General features: G+C 38.5%; 1 protein-coding gene and 1 long non-coding RNA gene across 3 annotated transcripts in view; one reads left to right on the forward strand and one right to left on the reverse strand.

Annotated features, from left to right (window-relative positions):
* PDE9A (phosphodiesterase 9A) overlaps nucleotides 1–20,434 on the reverse strand; it is a 171,630-nt gene that overhangs the window by 44,509 nt on the left and 106,687 nt on the right. For both annotated transcript variants that reach the window (XM_043995793.1, XM_043995794.1), the window contains 2 exons: nucleotides 14,378–14,462; nucleotides 3,708–3,789 (listed from right to left, as the gene is read on the reverse strand). In XM_043995793.1, the coding sequence (XP_043851728.1) occupies nucleotides 3,708–3,789; nucleotides 14,378–14,462 (167 nt within the window). The remainder of the gene's footprint in view (nucleotides 1–3,707; nucleotides 3,790–14,377; nucleotides 14,463–20,434) is intronic.
* Nucleotides 8,992–13,717, forward strand: LOC122749423. Its single transcript, XR_006355678.1, has 2 exons — nucleotides 8,992–9,214; nucleotides 13,336–13,717. It is a non-coding gene; the product is annotated as an uncharacterized LOC122749423 (long non-coding RNA).

Consider the following 20,434-nt stretch of genomic DNA (forward strand, 5'->3'; position numbering starts at 1 on the left):
TGTAAAAAAAAATTTTCACATCAGTTTTTTTTTGGTGAGACAATTGGGGTTAAATGATTTGCCCAGGGTCACACAGCTAGTAAGTGTCAAGTGTCTGAGGCCGGATTTGAACTCAGGTCCTCCTGAATCCAGGGCTGGTGCTCTATCCACTGTACCACCTAGCTGCCCCCACACCAATTTTTTTAAAACTGTGTTCCAAATTCTCTTCCTCCCTCCCTCCCCACCCCTCCTTAAGAACTCAAGCAATTCAGTATAAGTTATACATGTACAGTTGTGCAAAACATTTTCACATTAGCACTAACAAAAAATGTACTTCAATCTGTATTCAGACACCATCAATTCTTTCTCTGTAGATGTATTGTATTTTTCATAAGTCCTTCTGATAGCTTCCTGCTCATCATTTCTTACAGCACAATAGTGTTCCATCCTAATCTCATCCCACAATTTGTTCATCCATTCTCCAGTTGATGGGCATCACCTCAATTTCAAATTCAACTTAAAAAAAAAATCTCTTTTAGGGTACCAACCTAGTAGTGGTATTGCTAGGTTGAAGAGTATGCATGGTTTTATAGTCCTTTGGCCATAGTTCCAAATTGCTCTACAGAATGACAAAACACTTTAAAGAAATAAAGGATAGCTGAAGTAAGTAACTGAAGAGATAATGTTCATGGCTGCGCCACACCAATATAGCAACTAAAGACTCTAGGTTGGAATCTTGATCTCTTTGACAAAGGAACTGTGCAAAAGAGGACTGACTGGTAACTGAGTCAGGAAGACCTGCCTATGATGTTGGTAATAAGAATGAGGAGAGAAGACTTCTGTTTATTTTTCTTTCCATAGCAGACTCTTTGTTGGGGCATGACCAATGCCTGCTCTCCCTTAGGCTTTTTGATAGTCAGGAGAAGGGGTATACGTTGGTGCTAGCTCAAGCCAAGAGCTTATTGTTAAATTTTGACTATTATCATTTACACTTTGGAAATCAGCAAATGCCACAAATCAGGGCTTTATTTATTATTTTGTTGATCATCTAGACAAGAAAATGGAGAAAATGTCAATAATATTTAAAAGTATATCCTGCCTACATTTTTGGAGATCCTGTTGTAAAACATTTAGCCTCATACTCCTGGCAGGGGGCTTCTTTCCCCTCCCCCTCCGCAGTACCAGCTATGGATGCATGCACAATGTAGTGATAATATGTGTTATGTAGGTGAGCCTGATACTGGAACTCAAATTCCTGAGTCTTTTGCTTTGTTTTTCTTTCCCTTAAGACAAGTCACCAAACAACAATTTTGAGACATAGATTTTTCCAACCTTGCACACTGCTTTGTGAATTTCTTAGGTCTTTAGTCACTGAATTCACTGGTTATGAAATAAGAAGTGTACCCTGAAACTACACTCTTCTTAGAAGAATAGTATCATTGCTAGGAGACTGAGCTACTTGCCTGGTTGATTAGAAGATATGGACCTTGGGTTGTTGCTTGGATGGTACAAACGCAAGGTGAAATATCTATGTTTCCTGGGAGTCTTAACCTTCCAGTAGAGTGTAACAGGAATGACATTTTAATTCTCTTTCAACATGTGTTGAACAATTAAACCCACTGCTGGGACTAAGGAGGTGGGGCACTGTGCCTCTTTGCCTCTTCACTAAGGGGTCCTTTTGCTCCGGACCAATGATGCACACTTCAATCACTGGGGAGCCTGAGCACCTAAAATAAAGGTTAGACTCTCATTCTCTTTGACTTTTTATGCTTCCATCCTGGCATCCCAGGGAAAATTTATTAAAGCTCAGGTTTGACTTATGTCTAGTATATTCCAAAAGGGAGAATAGAAAGGTACTCAATATGTGTTAAGTACTGAGGATGTCTTTTACGACAGTGCCTGCCCTTGAGAAGCTCATAATCTAATAGGGAGACAACAAGCAAATGAATATATGCAAACAAGCTACATATAACATAAATAGAAAATCATTAATATGGAAGGCACTAAGATTAAAAATGATCAAGAAAGGCTTACTGTAGAAAGTAGGATTTTAGTTGGAATATGAAGGAAGCCATGAGGCAGGGATGACCAAGGGAGGACATTCCAGGCATGGAGGATAGGCCAGAAAAAATGCTTAGAGAAGAGAGTTGGAGTAAGTTGTTTTTGGAACAGCCAGGAGGCTGGATTGAAAGGTATGTGTAGGTAGGGAGAATACAGTGTAGGAAGACTGGCAAGGTAGGGGAGAGGGAGGAAGGAATAGGTCTTGAAGCGCACTGAAGGCCAAATGGAGGATTTTGAATTTTATCCTTAGAGTTATGCCGATGTTGATAATAACTATTATTTGTATAGCACTTAGTATATGTCAAATACTGTGTTGAGCACTTTACAAATATTGGGAGCCACTGGAGTTTATTGAGTAAGGGGGGCGGTGACATGGTTGGACATGTACTTTAGGAGAATCACTTTGGTTGCTGAATGGGTGATGCATTAGAGTGGGGAGAAACTTGTGGCAGAAAGACAAGCCAGAAGGTTGTTGTAACAGTCTAGGCTTGAGGAGATAAAGGGCCTGTTCCAGGTTAGTGGTAGTATTAGAGGAGAGAAGGGGGCATGTTTGACAGATGTTGCAAAGGTGAGGCAGAACCTAGCAACAAACTGAATATGTGGGGTGAGAGATAATAAGGAGCTGGGGATGACATTTAGATGGTGAGCCAGAACCATAAAAAACTACCAGAAGCCACAACCATCAGTTCATTTCTGAGTGGTCATTAGGACAGAATCTTGAGATCATTACCCTTAGAATTTTGAATAGAGTTTGAGAGCTGTGCAGTGTTGATTGACAGGGACTTGCCAGAATGCTGCCTCAGAGGGGGACATAGCATTTCTTGTTGAGAGACTTGTCATGAACACCAGTATAAGACACATTTGACAGGACCTTTGGGAATCAGATGGGTGGCTTGTTCCTGGTTGATGTTTGTATTTTTGAATAGCCAATAAAGTTTGATTGCATGCATTGATGTGTTTATAGCAAATGGGTTTTATGCACGCACCATGAATTGTACACATCCTAAGGAAATGTGCTGAGCATGCCTTTGTTCCTCCAGTAGTATATCCATCCAGTCATTGGTCAATAAACAAGAATCTTACAATTAGAACACCAGTAGTTAGGTTAATGGATATAGATGGCTGAAAAGCTGCCTTTCAGCATGTTCTGCTCCCTTTTCTTTCTTTCTTTTTTTTTTTTTAGTGAGGCAATTGGGGTTAAGTGACTTGCCCAGGGTCACACAGCCAGTAAGTGTCAAGTGTCTGAGGCCGGATCTGAACTCAGGTACTCCTGAATCCAGGGCCGGTGCTCCATCCACTGCGCCACCTAGCTGCCCCGTCTGCTCCCTTTTCTACTACTCTCTTAGCATGATTGTAGAACCAAATGCTGAAGGACATTTTATATTTTTCTTTTTTTCACATATTCCTGTGGACAAAGAATTCATGACTTGGTGGCCTATGCATGATGTGCCTCTCCATATTTAGCTAGACTTCTCCTTGGAGAGCTGATACAGTTTATTGTCTTGAAAATAAACAGCCTGGTAGAACCTGGCAGAACTTATGATCTGCTGATACAACCTTCAGGAATATAAGGTCATCTTCATATCATGACAAGGCATCAGAATGCCTAAGGACCACATGAAAATGGGCTTGCAGATTCTTTCCTTGGCTAGAGTTTTACATCTTACCTTTGGATACACTGAGACATCTCTCTGTGGCATCAACTTCCTGTTGTTATCCAAAAAACTATACTTACAGGGACAGGTTGTCCTAAAAATAAGAAAAGATCTTTCACCATTGTTTCTGCAGATTTGCATTCATAAAGTTTATTGAATTTACTTGCAGAATCCTAGTGTTAAGCAGGACCTTAGAGATCATTTAATACAAGCCATACATGAACAAGAATGAACGAATTTTTTTTGGGGGGGGGGACAGGGCAATGGGGGTTAAGTGACTTGCCCAGGGTCACACAGCTAGTAAGTGTCAAATGTCTGAGGCCAGATTTGAACTCAGGTCCTCCTGACTCCAGGGCCAGTGCTTTATCCACTGCGCCACCTAACTGCCCTCTATGAACGAATTTTTTTAAAAGGCATTTATTGGGGCAGCTAGGTGGCGCAGTGGATAGAGCACCGGCCCTGGAGTCAGGACTACCTGAGTTCAAATCCGGCCTCAGATACTTAACACTTAACCCCAATTGCCACACTAAAAAAAAAAAAAAAGGCATTTATTAAACCATGTACCAAGTATTATGTTGAGCTCTGAAACAACAAAACAAAATTGAAGACAGCCCCTGTGCTCAAGGAACTTATAGGACATAACACAAATAGGGAAATAGATCCCAGAGTAGGTTATTATAGTTTATAAAATCATAGGGAAAAAAGAGAAAGTTATAGGAATAAAAAGAGTAGGATGATACACTTTTCTAAGCAGCAATGGCAGTGCTGATTTGATTGAGACTCTAGCAGTGGAAGGCAGAAGGAGAGGGGAAATCCACTCAAGAAAAATAATATGCTTCAAACTCCAAGACACATAGTGGATAAATCGTACAATTCTCATGACAAACAATATTCTGCAAGAAAAGGAAAGGAAATTCAAATAAATTAAGTCTGTTAAGCACCCACTAGAAATCAGAGAAGGGGTTGGAAAAATATATTCTGAAAAGCAAAGGAGCTCAATATGCAACCCAAAATGACATATGAAAAATGATGGATGTTCAAGAAAAGAAAGATATTTGAAGTATTCCCGAAAAAGAAAAAAAACAGATGGGAGCAAATTATTTAACTTCAAACAACATAAACACAAGAAAGTTAACTAAGTATAATCATCAAGGAGAGCAAAAGTTACAAAATACATTTCTCTACCTCTAGAGGCTATTCAAAGAAAAGAACAACAGCAAAAAAGAAAATATCTATTTTTAAAAAATAAGAAATTGCAACACAAGGACCATCAGAGATTTCTTTCTGAAAGCACAAGGAGATAAAGATCAAGGCAGAATTTAGACAAACAGGAAAAATAACAGAGGATGAGGAGGCCTGAAACACCATGGACTTAAAACCTCAAATAAACTCTACAACTGAATCAAAATATTTTGTAGGAATAAATTACAGAAAGAGAGGGTGCATTACCTCTAGGGATGGAGCTCAAAGCTCTTTCAGTCTCTCCCACACTGGGGAATTTACTTTTCATGGGCCCCAGTTCCTTTTAAAAGTCACTTCTGGGGTACAGGACTAGTGTCAGCTGGATGGCAGTCTCAGTTCTTTCAGACTTGGAATTGCCCTGCATACTGCACCTTCCCTGAATCGTTCTCTGTTCTTTAGGTCTCTGATTGGTCTGAGTCACCGTCTGCCATTTTTTGTAGGTCTGGGGCAAAGTGTTCTGGGAAGAGTTTCTGCTGTCTTGGCAGAAATCAAAGGGCCACACCAAGCAAAGCATGGTTGCTCCCTAGTTGTATGTGTCCTCCTACACAGGGAGCTGGAGAGAGGTTAAATTTCTGTATTTGTTGTAACAAAATGCTAAGAGAAAGGCAGGGACTGGGAGGACTGTCAGATACTCAAAGCACAAGGCTGTGGATGGGTTTTTGTGCTTTGATGGAGTATGGAGAAGGGTTTTGATGAGATATACTGAGTACATATGTTGGGGATTGGACTTCTGGTGAGCATCTTGTTTTATAGTCCTATGGAAAAGGCTATAATTACTCTACCTTTGAAGCATAATTAATAATTTAGAGGGTTTTTTTTTAGATTAACTGGGGACTGGAAAAATGTTTATTCCTCCCTCTTTTTGGTCACATGACCCAGAAGTTTCCTTTTCTTGAAGAAATCTTTAACAAATGTTAAAATTGCTATGTTGTATTCAAATATAACTAGCATTTCATTACATAGAAGGTTACATTAAATACTATATGTACATAAATGTAATGTAAAATAATATATTAGATATTGTCAAATGATAACCTGCAACAATCTTTTTATAAAATGTATGCCCTTTTTTTTTTTTTTTAGTGAGGCAATTGGGGTTAAGTGACTTGCCCAGGGTCACAAAGCTAGTAAGTGTTAAGTGTCTGAGGCCAGATTTGAACTCAGCTACTCCTGACTCCAGGGTCAGTGCTCTATCCACTGTGCCACCTAGCTGCCCCTACCATTTTTTTAACATGGAAAATCACCTAATTTATTTTCTCTAAGTCTGGATTTTTATAGATAGGGTTCTGCTTAAATTAGGGATACATTGCTAGTACATTAAGCAGTCAAGTAATAGCTTACAACATTCCCAAAGATTTCAAATATGGAAATTTCATTACCTTGGGTTCCTGATTATGTTATTTTAATTTTGCCTTGTATTTCAGATAAGTAAAGTTAAATTGTAGCTACAGGGATAAGGCTTACTAAAATTCAAATGCATATACCTGTAACTTTTTTTCTCTGTCTAGAGTTATTGTGTCATTTTTTTTTTTTTTGCAGGGCAATGAGGGTTAATTGACTTTCCCAGGGTCACACAGCTAGTAAGTGTCAAGTGTCTGAGGTTGGATTTGAACTCAGGTCCTCCTGAATACAGGGCTGGTGCTTTATGCATTGTACCACCTAGCTGCCCCCCATTGTGTTATTTTTAAAGCTTAAAATGCTATATAAATATAAATTATTACTACTAATATCACATATGGTAATAAGTATTATTTTCTCAGAGGTCTCAAAGGAATTTTTAATCTAAGATAAAATGTTAGAATCAGTAACATTCAAAAGGATTTTAATTTTCCTTAGTAAGCAACACTGTGTAGCCATGCAAGGTCTCTGACAAACTGCCAAAGACTCCTTTATATAGTGGCTTAAGTTATTGGTGAATCTTTCTTGAGCAAAACTAAATGATCAAATGAAGATTAGCATTTTGAATTTAATAACTTGCCCCAAGTCACATCCATTATATTAAAGAAAAATGAAAGTTCACTAGGTCCAGGTGAACTAATTTCCAGGATACTGAAAGAAGTAGCAGATTGGTAGACATTGTCACTGTTATTGCTAGTTGGAAAGGACATAGGAGATGTAAGACTGGATAAATTTTGCATGGTTACTCAAAAGAAGGAAGAGACTAGAACCTTTGAATTATGGGCCAATGAACTTGATTTCAATTCCAGGCAAAATTCTACATCAAATTAAATAAAGGATAGTTAGTAAATATATTGGAAAGACAGTGGTAACGACAAAGAACCAACATGGCTTCATCAAGAACTGAGGATAGATACACATTTATCTAGATTTCAGCAAAGCATTTAACAGTCTCTCATGCTATTCTTGAGTAAAAGATAGAAAGATACAGTGTAGATTTAGGTAGATTCAGAAATAGTTGAATGACTAGGTCCACAGAATAGTTATCAATGATTTGATGTCAGTTTGTAAAAAAGTCTGTGGTGGGGGGCAGTTAGGTGGTGCAGTGGATAAAGCACTGGCCCTGAATTCAGGAGAACCTGAGTTCAAATCCAGCCTCAGACACTTGACACTTACTAGCTGTGTGACCCTGGGCAAGTCACTTAACCCTCATTGCCCTGCAAAAAAAAGAAAAAAAGAAAGAAAGAAAGAAAAGAAAAGAAAGTCTGTGGTGGTATGCCCCAGGAATTTGTGTTTGGCCATTGTGCTTTTATGTGGGGAAAATTATGTGTTTATCAGATTTGCAGATGACAGAAAACTGAGGACATTTAATATCGTGGATATATGAGTTATGAGTTGTTTATAAATCAATCTATCAAATTTGGGAATGATACCTTAATAAGGAAATTCAGTCAGTATCCCAAAATATCTAAATAGGCTAGAAAATAATAATAGCTAACATTAAATAGCACTTATTTATGTGCCAGGCATATTGCTAAGCACTTTACAAAACCTTGGGAGAGGGTAGGTGCTATTATTATCCTCATTTAATAGATAAGGAAAATTAGGTTGAGTGACTTGCTCAGGGTCACACAACTTATAAGTGTCTAAGGCTGGATCTGAACTCAGGTCTTCCAGACTCCAGGCCCAGCGCACTAGCAGCTGTACCACCTTACTGATGATCAAAAGAGATGGAAAATGAGATGGAATCAAGTGAGTGTTAGAATTGGAGAGGAGGGGCAGCTAGGTGGTGCAGTGGATAAAGCACCAGCCCTGGATTCAGGAGTACCTGAGTTCAAATCCGGCCTCAGACACTTAACACTTACTAGCTGTGTGACCCTGGGCAAGTCACTTAACCCCAATTGCCTCACTAAAAAAAAAAAAATGTTAAAAAAAAAGAGGAAAAAAAAAAAAGAATTGGAGAGGAAAGGAAGCCTGGAATTGAGACAAGAGTGACCTGAAGCTAAGACCAGAAAGTACTTGCAGTTGTAGTAGTGGTTGTACTTAGCTCCATAAAAGACTCCCAAAGAGGACTAAACTTTTTGTCCCCGGCCTCGACCACCTTCTGTGTGACCTCTGTTTTGACATGCCAATATTCCTGCCAAGATTCTGAGATGGAGCTCCTGGGACTGTAAACTTTTAATCTTCTTCTTCTTCTTTTTTTTTTTTTAGTGAGGCAATTGGGGTTAAGTGACTTGCCCAGGGTCACACAGCTAGTAAGTGTTAAGTGTCTGAGGCCGGATTTGAACTCAGGTCCTCTCGATTCCAGGGCCGGTGCTCTATTCACTGTGCCACCTAGCTGCCCCCAACTTTTAATCTTCTAATGATTGGCTATCTTTAGCAGAGTTTTCCCACTCCCTCCTATGTTGATATGGCTAGCAAACTCCCATTCCAAGTTACTTTCCTAGCTTTGTGACACTTGGTCTGCCTCTTTTTCTAACCCACACCCCCTGTTCTCTCATCACCCTGCCCTCCTCATGCCCTTCCCACCACATCCTGGTCCTACCCATCCCTTTCCATGGACTACTTCCCTCTATTGCGACCTCTGGAATTCCTGTTCCATAATGAACCAGGCTCCGTTAATCATAAACCTTTTCCTCTCATACTCCCTTTAGCTGCTTGTACTCTCAGAGACCCGGCTTTGCTAAGATGACCTTGCATCCCTAACCATCCTCATTTCATTGGCTGTACTTCTCTCACACCACTCTCCTCCCCACTGTGACTTGCAGACTCTTCTTTTACTGCCAACTCTCAGAAACCCTTGTTCTTTGAAGAGTATAATCCTTCTAGATCCGGATCCTCACAGGATTGAATATGGCCTGGACCATGTGGGCATACAGGTAGGCCCCTTATTGGAGAGCTCTCTGTCTATCTGTCTGTCTGTCTGTCTCTCTCTCCACACACACACATTTGTATATATTGGTCATTTTATGTCTATATATTACTCATCTTTATTATATATTACTTCCTCTCCTACATTCTGGGATCCAGCTCAACTGACTTTCCCTTTGCTCCTCCCCCACAGCATTCTGTCTCTTCTCTCTCCCTCTCCTCTTTCTTCTCTCCTCTCTCTCTCTCTCTCTCTCTCTCTCTCTCTCTCTCTCTCTCTCTCTCTCTCTCTCTCTTTCTCTCTCTCTCTCTGTGTCTCTGTATCTCTGTCTCTCTCTGTCTCTTGATGCTTTTGCCACTGCTTGCCTCCTATGCAGAGAATGCACTCACTCCCCCTCTCTCCTGCAAAGGATGACTTCCATGGAGAGTCAACATAAACACCAACTTCTCTATGAAGCTTTCAGTGATCTCCCCAACTTCTGGTGCCCCCCTCTTTGTTCTGAGGGCAGCTCAGCCCTCCTTTCACTTTTCCCTTTCAGTCTCACTTTTCAGTTTTTCCTTTCTCCTGTTGCCCTTGTGCTGCCATTTCTTTTTGCTCAGCTCATTAAGTTGCAGGTGAGGTGGATATATGGTTACCCAATAGCTGCTGCTCACCTCTGCAAATCCTCACTACTTCCTTTCAGTCTTTTTCTCATGGACTGTGTATGTCCCTTTGATTATAAATTATGGTAATTCAAGTCTATCTTCTGTTTAAAAGTCTGCAATAGGGGGCAGCTAGGTGGCGCAGTGGATAGAGCACCGGCCCTGGAGTCAGGAGGACCTGAGTTCAAAGCCGGCCTCAGACACTTAACACTTACTAGCTGTGTGACCCTGGGCAAGTCACTTAACCCCAATTGCCCCCCGCAAAAAAATAAATAAATAAAAGGCTGCAATAGTCCCCAAACTACTCTCATGGCTAAGAAGGAATGTTTATCCCTTTGAACTAGAAGTCCCAGGAAGCCATTCAGTGTTCTAAACCCTATTACAAATGTGAAAATATTGTCTCCATCAATAGAATGTAATGAGAATAGGGGTAGCTTCATTTTTGTCTTTCTATCCGCACTCACCTTTGATACATACTTATTGTGTAATGCCTGGGCAAGTCACTTGACTTCCCAGTGTCATAGGCAACTCTCTAACACTCTTAAATTACAGAGAAAGTGCTGACTTGCACTGGTAAAGGGGAGAGTTTTCTCTATACCAATGAAATCACAGGTCCTGTTCCTTGTCACATAGGTGAAACTTAATAATGATTTGCTTATTGATTGATTGAGCACGAGTGGGTTGGATCTAAGAAGATAAAATGTAATAGTGATAAAAGCAAAAATTTTACACAGGTTAAAAATATTACCTCTACAAGTATAAGTCAGGGGAACTGTATATCATCAGTCAATAGCTATTTGTTAAACACCTATTATTTGCTAGGTGTTGTGCTGAGGTCTAGAGTTATCAAGAAAGGCAAAAGAGTTCTTGCCCTTAAAGAACTCACAATCTAATGGGGGAGACAACTTGCAAACAACTATGTACAAACATGAGAGGATAAATAGGAAGTAATCAATAAAGGGAAGGCACTAGAATTAAGTAGAAAGTGGGATTTTAGCTGATACGTGAAGGAAACTAGGGAAAACAAGAAACAGAGATAAGAAGGGGAAGCATTCTAGGTATGGGGGAGACAGTGAAATTTCCTGGAGCCAAGAGATGGAGTGTCTTGTTGGTGGAATATCAAGGCAGCCAGTGTCACTGGATTGAAAAATATGTGGTGGAGAGGGAGGTATGAAGATTCTGGAAAGGTAGGGGGAGGGAGGTTATGAAGGAATTTGAAGAGGATTTAAAATTGGTTCCTGGAGGCAATAGGGAGCCCCTGGAGTTTATTGACCAAGGGAGTGACATGATCAGACTTATGCTTTGGGAAAATCTTTTTGGAAAATAGACTGGAGTGAGGAGAGAATTGTAGCAGAGAGACCCACACATAGGCTATTGTAATAGTCCAGGCATGAGGTGGCGGGGTCCTGTGTCAGAATGGTGACAGTATCAGAGAAGAGCAGGGGGCATATTTAAGAGATGTTGCAAAGGTGAATTTAACGAGCCTTGGTAACAGATTGACTATGTGGGGTGAGAGATAGTGAGGATGACATCTAAGTTGTTAGCGTAGGGGACTGGGAGGCTGGTAATACCCTCAACATGAATAGAATAATTTAGAAGGGGCAAAGTTTAGGGGGAAAGATCATGAGTTCAGTTTTGGATATATTGAGTTTGAGATGTCTTCAAATAGATAGTTGGAGATGTGAGACTGGAGGTCAGCAGAGAGGTTAGGCCTGAATAACATATGTGAGAATCATCAGCATAAAGATGATGGTTGAATTCATGGGAGTTGATGGAATCACCAAGAAAAATAGCATAGACAGTGAAGATATGAGGGCCTGGGACAGAGCCTCGAGTTAAACTTGACGTTAGCAAGTGTTATTTAGCTGGGGATAGAGCAAAGGGTACTTCAAAGGAACAGGCAGAAAGATAGGAGGAGAAGCAGAAAGGTGTAGTTAGTTGTTTTTTTGAAAAAGATCTAAGAAGTTTAGAGGACTGAAAATACAATATGAAGCAATGTTGGGACCCAGCAGCCAACTAAAAATTTAATGCAAATTTAGGCAGGATTCAATGAGGCATAGTGTCTAGGATTAGAGGCCACACTCTGCCCTAGTTAGATTAAATCTGGAATGCTGTGTTCCATCCATTCAACTCTGGGTGCTACATTTTTAGGACTTTGATAATCTGGAAAGTATCCAGTAGGGAGCAACCAGGAAGAGGAAGGACCTTGATATCTTGCTATAGGAAGATAAAAGAAGGAACAGAGATTGTTTACTCCAGAAAAAGAGATTTAAAAGGCACTTGGAAACTAACTTAAAATATTTTAAAATCTGTTAGGTGGAAGAGTAAGTATTCTGTTCAGAGAACTATTCTGTTCAGTCCCATACTGAAGAATTTTGGGCAATAGTTAGAAGTTTCAGAGAGGTAGTTTTAGGCTCGATGTAAGTTGGAAACTTTCTAATAATTAGCAGGAGAAAGTGAGTCCCCTTCACTGGAAATCTTCAAGTAAAGTCTGGCTAACCACTGTTCAGTTCAATTGTAGGAGGAATTCCCATTTGGTTTTGGCCTGAACTAAATGTCACCAGAGGTCCCTTATAACTCTTAGATCGTGATTCAGGGAAGTCTCTGCTCCCCCTTGCTAATAATACCCTATATATTCTAATAAATATAGTTAACTCAAAAAAGTGAGCAATATGAAATAAAAAATTTTGGGGGGGGACATATATATATATATACACACACACATGAGCATAGATATGAATTACATGTAATACCTACATATGCAGAATATGTACTTTTTGTTTGTTTGTTTTGGTGAGGCAATTGGGGTTAAGTGACTTGCCCAGGGTCACACAGCTACTCAGTGTTAAGTATCTGAGGCCGGATTTGAACTCAGGTCCTCCTGAATTTGGGGCCAGTGCTCTATCCACTGCGTCACCTAGCTGCCCCCTTGAATATGTACTTTTACATGTGCATATTTTGTCTGGAAAACCTTACTAATTTTATGTTGCATGGGTACATATTAAAATATATGTGCAGCTTCTAAGCACATATCACATAGGGGTAAGTGAAAAGTAGCTTGGATAGTAGTATAGATAATATACAAGCAAATCATTAAGGATTAGCAGTATTCTCTATTATTTCTGTGTTCAAAGAACTGTAACATTGAGGGAATTGTTTTGTTCAGAATTCTTAGGATAATCTTAGTAAGAAATGATTGAAAACTAAGATATCAGTCCCGTTACTTTTCTGGTATGCAAATTTATGTATTTTAATTTCCAAATGTTCCAATTCCATAAAATACAAAGGTCTGATGAGAAAAAAAAATGTGATCAATTTAAGTAGCATTTTTGCACAAACATAAAGCAGAAAAAGGTCATGTGACAATATGTAGATGATCACTTCTCTGAGAAATATGAAAGAATTTATTCTTTAGTTAGGGTTTGGATAAGACAACCTCTGAAGTATGTTTTAACTCTGAGATTCTATGATTTTTTTTTATAATATTAAGGTATAAAGAACATGTTCTAGCAACAAAGCATTTGAATCATCATCATCGCCGTCATCACCGCCACCTTGGGGGCCATAACCGCAGGCATCATCATCACCACTGCCGTCACCACCATCACCACCACCACCATCATAAGCATCACCACCACCACCATCATAAGCATCATCACCATCTCCTACCATACTAAAGTATTACCAACTCTGGCAGACTCTATATGAGACATACTCTGCTTATTCAGCTTTTTCTCTTAATCTTCTGTCTCATCATCACTTCTCCTATGCATATTATTCCTTGACAAAATAGACAGCTTTTGCATTTTGTAAAGCCAGGGGAAACTTTGTATGCTAATTGTAAAATAAAATTACCATGTTTCTTTTTGTGCCATGATTCTTACTGAAATTTATTAAATTCTAATGGCATCTTTGAGACACTGAACTAGAAAGATAAGTTTTTAAGTGGTTACATGCCTCCTTGTGAGACTTTTCCAATCACAGGCACAGATGATAAAAAATGAGGGTTAAATAGACTTTTCTATTATTCTTTCAATTCAAATTCTGAATACCAACTCTTTGTGACTCCATTTGGGATTTTCTTGGCTGAAATGCTGAGATGGTTCACCATTTCCTTTTCCAGGAAACTGAGGCAAATAGAGTTAAGTGATTTGCCCAGGGTCATACAGCTAATAAGTAGCTGAGACCAGATTTGAATTCAGAAAGATGAATCTTCCTGACTCTAGGCCTGGTACTCTATCCACTGTGCCACCTAGCTGCCCCTGTTTAATCTTAGAAAAACTCAAAATCCCAATTTCTGGGCAGTTAGGTGGTACAGTGGATAAAGCACCAGCCCTGGATTCAGAAGGACCTGAATTCAAATCCGGCCACAGACACTTGACACTTACTAGCTGTGTGACCCTGGGCAAGTCAATTAACCCTCATTGCCCCACAAAAAACCAAAAAAACAAAAATACCAACTTCTTCGGTCTTAACAAAGAAGCCTCTTTTCAGCAGAAATTTTGCTTGAATATTAAGCTAATGTCAGTTACCTGTTATTTCTTGAAGCCATCTCTTCCCTCATCTTTTTGATGTCACTTTTGCATTTTTCAATCTCCACTACTTTTAGTCCTTCCACTGGCAACAAAGAAAAACAACAAGGGTGTTAACATGTAGAAATTTGAAGCATCTCATGTTAGTCATGGCAATAATTTTCAAATGGCTTCTAAAGGATTTCTAGAAGTTAAACAGGTCCTTTGATTTCTATTCCCATATATATAGATATATGTATGTATGTATATGTATATATGTGTATGTGTGTGTATATATGTATATATATGTATGTATACACACACACACACATATACTCAGGATGCTAAGTCTTCAGAATCTACCACTACCATCCAATTTATGCACAACACTCAGTCCAACAACCCTAAGCATGGACTCATTGCCAATTTTAAATCATTTCCTAAAACACCCATTCATGTAAGATCTATAAGGCTGCTGATGATTATATGCATGATTATAATAGTAATAATAATTATTATTATTATTGCTAACATTTATATAGAGTTTACTCTCTGACAGATGTTGTGCTAAATGCTGTACAATTATTATCTTATTTGATCCTCATGGCAATCCTGGGAGGTGGGTACTATTATCACCCTCATTTTACAGATGAAGAAATTGAGGCAAACAGAAGTGAAAAGACTTGCTCACAACTAGTATGTGTTGCTGTGTGACCCTGGGCAAGTCACTTAACCCTCATTCCCCCCCCCCAAAAAACCCCAAAACACCACCCCAAAAAACAACTAGTATGTGTCTGAGATGAATTTGAACTCAGGTCTTCCTGATTCCAGGTCCAGCAATATGCCATAAAGCTACACCACCCCACCTCCTTTTCTCCTTATATTCTGCATTCTAGTCTCAATTACATTAACATCTCTGTCCCTAATATTAGTCTTCTCCAAATCTGAAGACCTTTGGACATATGGCAAATGTGTCCTTTGTGGAGAGGACCATGGTCCCAAAGAATATTAAAATGAAATGGGATATTTGGAAAGCATGATATACATTTTCTCTCAAAGTAATGACATCTCATTAAGATAAAAGCTTCTCATTTAATGGGTTCTTTCACATAGGAGCAGTTAACCAGGACATGTTGCTATTTTAAAATATATGAGAGACTAAGGGCAGCTAGGTAGCACAGTGGATAGGGCACCGGCCTTGGATTCAGGAGGACCTGAGTTCAGGTTGGGCCTCAGACACTTGACACTTACTAGCTGTGTGACCCGGGGCAAGTCACTTAACTCTCATTGCCCCGCAAAAATAAACAAATAAACAAACACATGAATGAATGAATAAACAAAGAAACAAACAAATAAAATATATGAAAAAGCAATAGGCAAAATTAAAGATTTGTAGGTTAGACTTAATTTTGCCTATATTGTTATTCCATAGAAACATGATTGTAAAAGGGTTTATAAAAATAATTGTACCATAAATTACATATACAAATGAATGTTATTATCAAAATAGTAGTGCTGGGAGTATAATATGCATATCACGTTTGCATATACCCTTACTCAAACTCTTTTCTAAGCCTTTCTTTGGAATGCTTTAGTAAGCAGCTCACAGAAAGTAGTTTTAGTTTAATTATCTTATAAATATACCTCATTGTTTATACTGCAATCCAGATTGGTAATTCATTTCATATGTCACATGTGACTCTCAATGACTTTTTTTTGTGTGTGAGGCAATAAGGGTTAAGAGATTTGTCCAGGGTCACACAGCTAGTAAATATCAAGTGTCTGAGGCTGGATTTAAACTCAGGTACTCCTGAATGCAGGGCTGGTACTTTATCCACTGCATCACCTAGCTGCTCCCCAATGACTTGAAATCAACAATCAAAAGATAAAGATTGGCTATAACTAATGCTATACTACAGATCATGAAAGCAAGTTCAGAGGAGGAGCTCTAAAAAGGTATTTTAGCCATCACAGTATTATTGTAATAAGTATATAGTCTACTAGAGCCTATTTTAAAGTGAGAATATTATTTCTTAGACATTTTTGATGCAAATATTTTCCCCACTTGATAGATTCTCTTTTCATCCATTTGACATTAATTTTATTTATGTAAAAGCTATTTAATTTTATGCAATTAATTTGTCTAGTTTATATTCAAATTATTTTATTAAGAAAAAGACACTAATGAAAATTTAAAGTTTAATTACTATATAGTTATACCATATATTTCTTCCTTTAAACTTCTAAGAGTTTTGGGAATAAGAATAAGGGCAATTTATTGTGGTTGGAAAATTCTTCATTCTGCTAAAATGGTATGATGAAATCTGTGAAAAAAATTGATATTCAGGACCCACATTCACTTTTCATGCTGTTTAATTCTGTGAAGGTTGGAGAGCTTTTGTGTAGTTCAGGGATCACTGATCCTCTTTCTGTTTTCTTCTATCAGTACATGTGAACACTTAAAACAAGGCTTGAAAGTCTATTATTGAGGTTGAGATCCTTTCAAGTTACTTTCTTATTGAACTGAATCTTACAAGGCATATTGGTATTTGGGAAACTAAAAGGAAATAATTATTATTGTACATAATTCATTAGCTTGTTAAATAAGAGTCAGCACCCTCTCCCTCATTCATAATATAATTTGTAATGAGAATAAAACAATTTAGAAACTGCAGAGAAGAGATTTTTTGCGTGTGTCATACACCTTTTTGGAAGTGAGAAGAGACCTCGGGGTCATTCTCAGAAGAAGGCTTTTAAATGCATAAAATATAATACATAGGATTACAAAGGAAATTAATATTGAAATGGTTATTAAGAACAAAATACAAAAGGGAATAACAGAAAGGGGAAATCCATTCCAAATAAACATAAAAGGTATAAAATATTTGAGGATCAATCTACCAAAGCAAAGCAAATACTTTTATAAATTCAATTACAAAGTAATCCTTTAATAAATAAAGAACAATTTAAGTAGCTGGATTAATATTCAGTGCATATGCCTAGGATGTGCCAATATAATAAAAGTGGCAATACTATCATATTTAATACTGTACTAATCAAGCAATCAACTTTATAGAACTTAAAAAATAATAACAAAATTCATTTGTAGGTAAATGTCTAGATAATAATATAACAATAAGTACATAATAAATATCTAGAATATAAAATACTGAAAAGAGGTAGAGATAAAGGGGAATAGCACATTCAGACCTCAAACTATATTAAATTTTTTTTTTTTTTTTAGTGAGGCAATTGGGGTTAAGTGACTTGCCCAGGGTCACACAGCTAGTTAAGTGTTAAGTGTCTGAGGTCGGATTTGAACTCAGGTACTCCTGACTCCAGGGCCGATGCTCTATCCACTGCGCCATCTAGCTGCCCCTAGACCTCAAACCATATTACAAAGCAGCAGTTATCAAAACCATTTCATACTGGTTAAAAATAGAGAATTCTATCTAGACAAGGGAAAATAACAAATGGGGGAACTAAAAAAACCCAACATTTGATAAACTGGGGAAAAAAAAACTTTTTTTTTTTTTTTTAGGAAAGCCTCCCTATTTGATGAAAATTGCAGGGAAGATGGAAAGCAGTCTGGCAGAAATTTGACTTCGACCAATACCTTACACCATATTCCACAATGTTTTCTAAATAGACACATGGCTTTAATATTAAAGATCATACCATTAAACAAATTAGAAGAGATGCAGATAATATACCTTTCGCAACTATGGGTAGATGTATTCTTTTTTTTTTTTTTTGTGAGGCAATTAGGGTTAAGTGACTTGCCCAGGGTCACACAACTAGTAAGTGTTAAGTGTCTGGGGCCGGATTTGAACTCTTGACTCCAGAGCCGGTGCTCTATCCACTGTGCCACCTTGCCACCTCTGTAGATGTATTCTTTTTTTTTTTGCAGGGCAATGAGGGTTAAGTGACTTGCCCAGGGTCACACAACTAGTAAGTGTCAAGTGTCTGAGGCCGGATTTGAACTCAGGTACTCTTGAATCCAGAGCCGGTGTTTTACCACTGCGCAATCTAGCTGCCCCCCCTGTAGATGTATTCTTAACCAAACAAATGATAGGGGCAATTACAAAAGATATCTCCACTTCCATTTCTTTTACTCTCTTTTGAAGTCTCTGCAGTTTGGTTCCTGAACTCATCATCCTGCTGAAACTGCTCTCTTCAAACTTAGCAGTGATCTCTTAATTGCCAGATGAAATGGAGTTTTCTTGGTTCTCATCCCCCTTGAACTCACTGAAACCTTTGACCCTATTGACAGTTTCTTCTCCTTTCTCTTTTCTCTGTAATGACAGTAGTCTCTCCCGTGTCTCTTCCTATCTGACTGCTCCTTCTCAGACTCTTTTGCTGGCTCTTTATCCAAGTGTGGCTGCTAAATGTGAATATCTCCCAAGGCTCTGTCCTGGGCCATCTTCTCTTCTGCCTCTTTGTACTATTTAATCTCTTGGTGAACTCATCAGTTCCCATGAATTCAATGATCACCTCTATGCAGATGATTCTCAGATCTATTTGTCCAACCCTGATGTCTCTCCTGACCTCTAGTCTCACATCTCCAACTGCTACTGGAAATGGATGTCCTACAGACATCTTACATGCAACATGTCTAAAACAACTCATTACCTTTGCCCTCAATGCTCCTACCTTCCGTGTTACTGTCTAGGGGGCCACCACCCTCCCAGTCATACAGAGTTTCAGTGGTTAGCAACATCTTTCTATGCTTCAAAAGATCATTGTAGGAGAATCAGAATAAGAAGGAAATGTGTAAGGACATATGTCTGGGCTCAAAATAAAGCTCAACACCACATTCTTCTCCCCCCATTCCATCATATCTTTCCAGAGCCTCAGAAACCCACTCTCTGAACTATAAGTGTTGGTTCAGAGAACTGAGGAACAGAGGTCACAATATATATGGGAGCTATGCAACATTCCATTCAGCCTGAGGGAAAGTACTCAGCATTCAGCTGGGGTCAGTTTGGTGCACCCCCAAAAATCACTTGGGGCAGAGACATAGGCTGGTGTACTATGAATTTTGCCCAGCATGGGAAGAAGCTGAAATACCCACTAAGTAAATGAACAATAGAGTAAATTAAGGGGGAAAAAGATTGAAATTACCAAAAATCTCAGGAAGAAAATCAAAGACCTTAAACACAAGTAGATAAATTAACAAGAAAATCATTAATAGCAGAAATAAATATGGCCTTCAGATTTAGTAAACAAGTTCAGGCTTCTATGAATAGATAATGAAAAACAAAGGAAACTGATTCAACACTTGATGGGACAGAGGACCCTGTGGAATTTGAGAACACGGAACAACATGATATTCCTGAATATCATAAGACAAATGAGAATTATGAGAGCAGAATTAATGGCCTACACAGTAAAAATAATGGATAGAATAGAAAAACTGGGATCAGTAATGGCAAATCAAACAAAAAAAATCAAAAGACAGCAATAGATTGGGAATAAAAACATACAGAAGTGGGGGCAGCTAGGTGGTGCAGTGGACCCTGGGCAAGGCACTTAACCCCCATAGCCCTGCAAAAAAAAAAAGGAAAGAAAAGAAAAGAAAATATATTCATTATGCAAACAAAATATATTAATCTCAAAGATGGGATGTGTAGAGACAATTTAAGGATTATAGGTCTCCCAGAAGAATACAATAGGACAAAGAACCTTTACATCAGAAATGCAAAAAGAGTGAATAAATATAATGGCCTAGGATAACAACAGAAATAGCAACACAGTGACAGCTGAGAGACTAGTAAGAGACTTCTTTCAAATGTACATAAACATACAGGAGTGAAGATGGAAGTCAGTGAAGAGGTAGACCTGGGCCATTATGGATAGAACGTGGTCATACTCTGTACATAGGTGAATCAATGTATTGCAGGTTGTTGTTGTTTTGTTTGAAGTACATTACCAAAAGAGAAGATGAAAGAGAGAGGGAAGATGGAGAAGAGGATAGGAGGGAGTGGGTGATATGCACAAGTCAAATCAAGGGCTAGCTATGAGGGGAAGGTGATCTTTGTGGTCTTAGTAAGAGAAAAGCCTATAGGGAAGTAGATG

The sequence above is a fragment of the Dromiciops gliroides genome, chromosome 3, assembly GCF_019393635.1.
Source record: "Dromiciops gliroides isolate mDroGli1 chromosome 3, mDroGli1.pri, whole genome shotgun sequence".
NCBI lineage: Eukaryota > Metazoa > Chordata > Mammalia > Microbiotheria > Microbiotheriidae > Dromiciops > Dromiciops gliroides.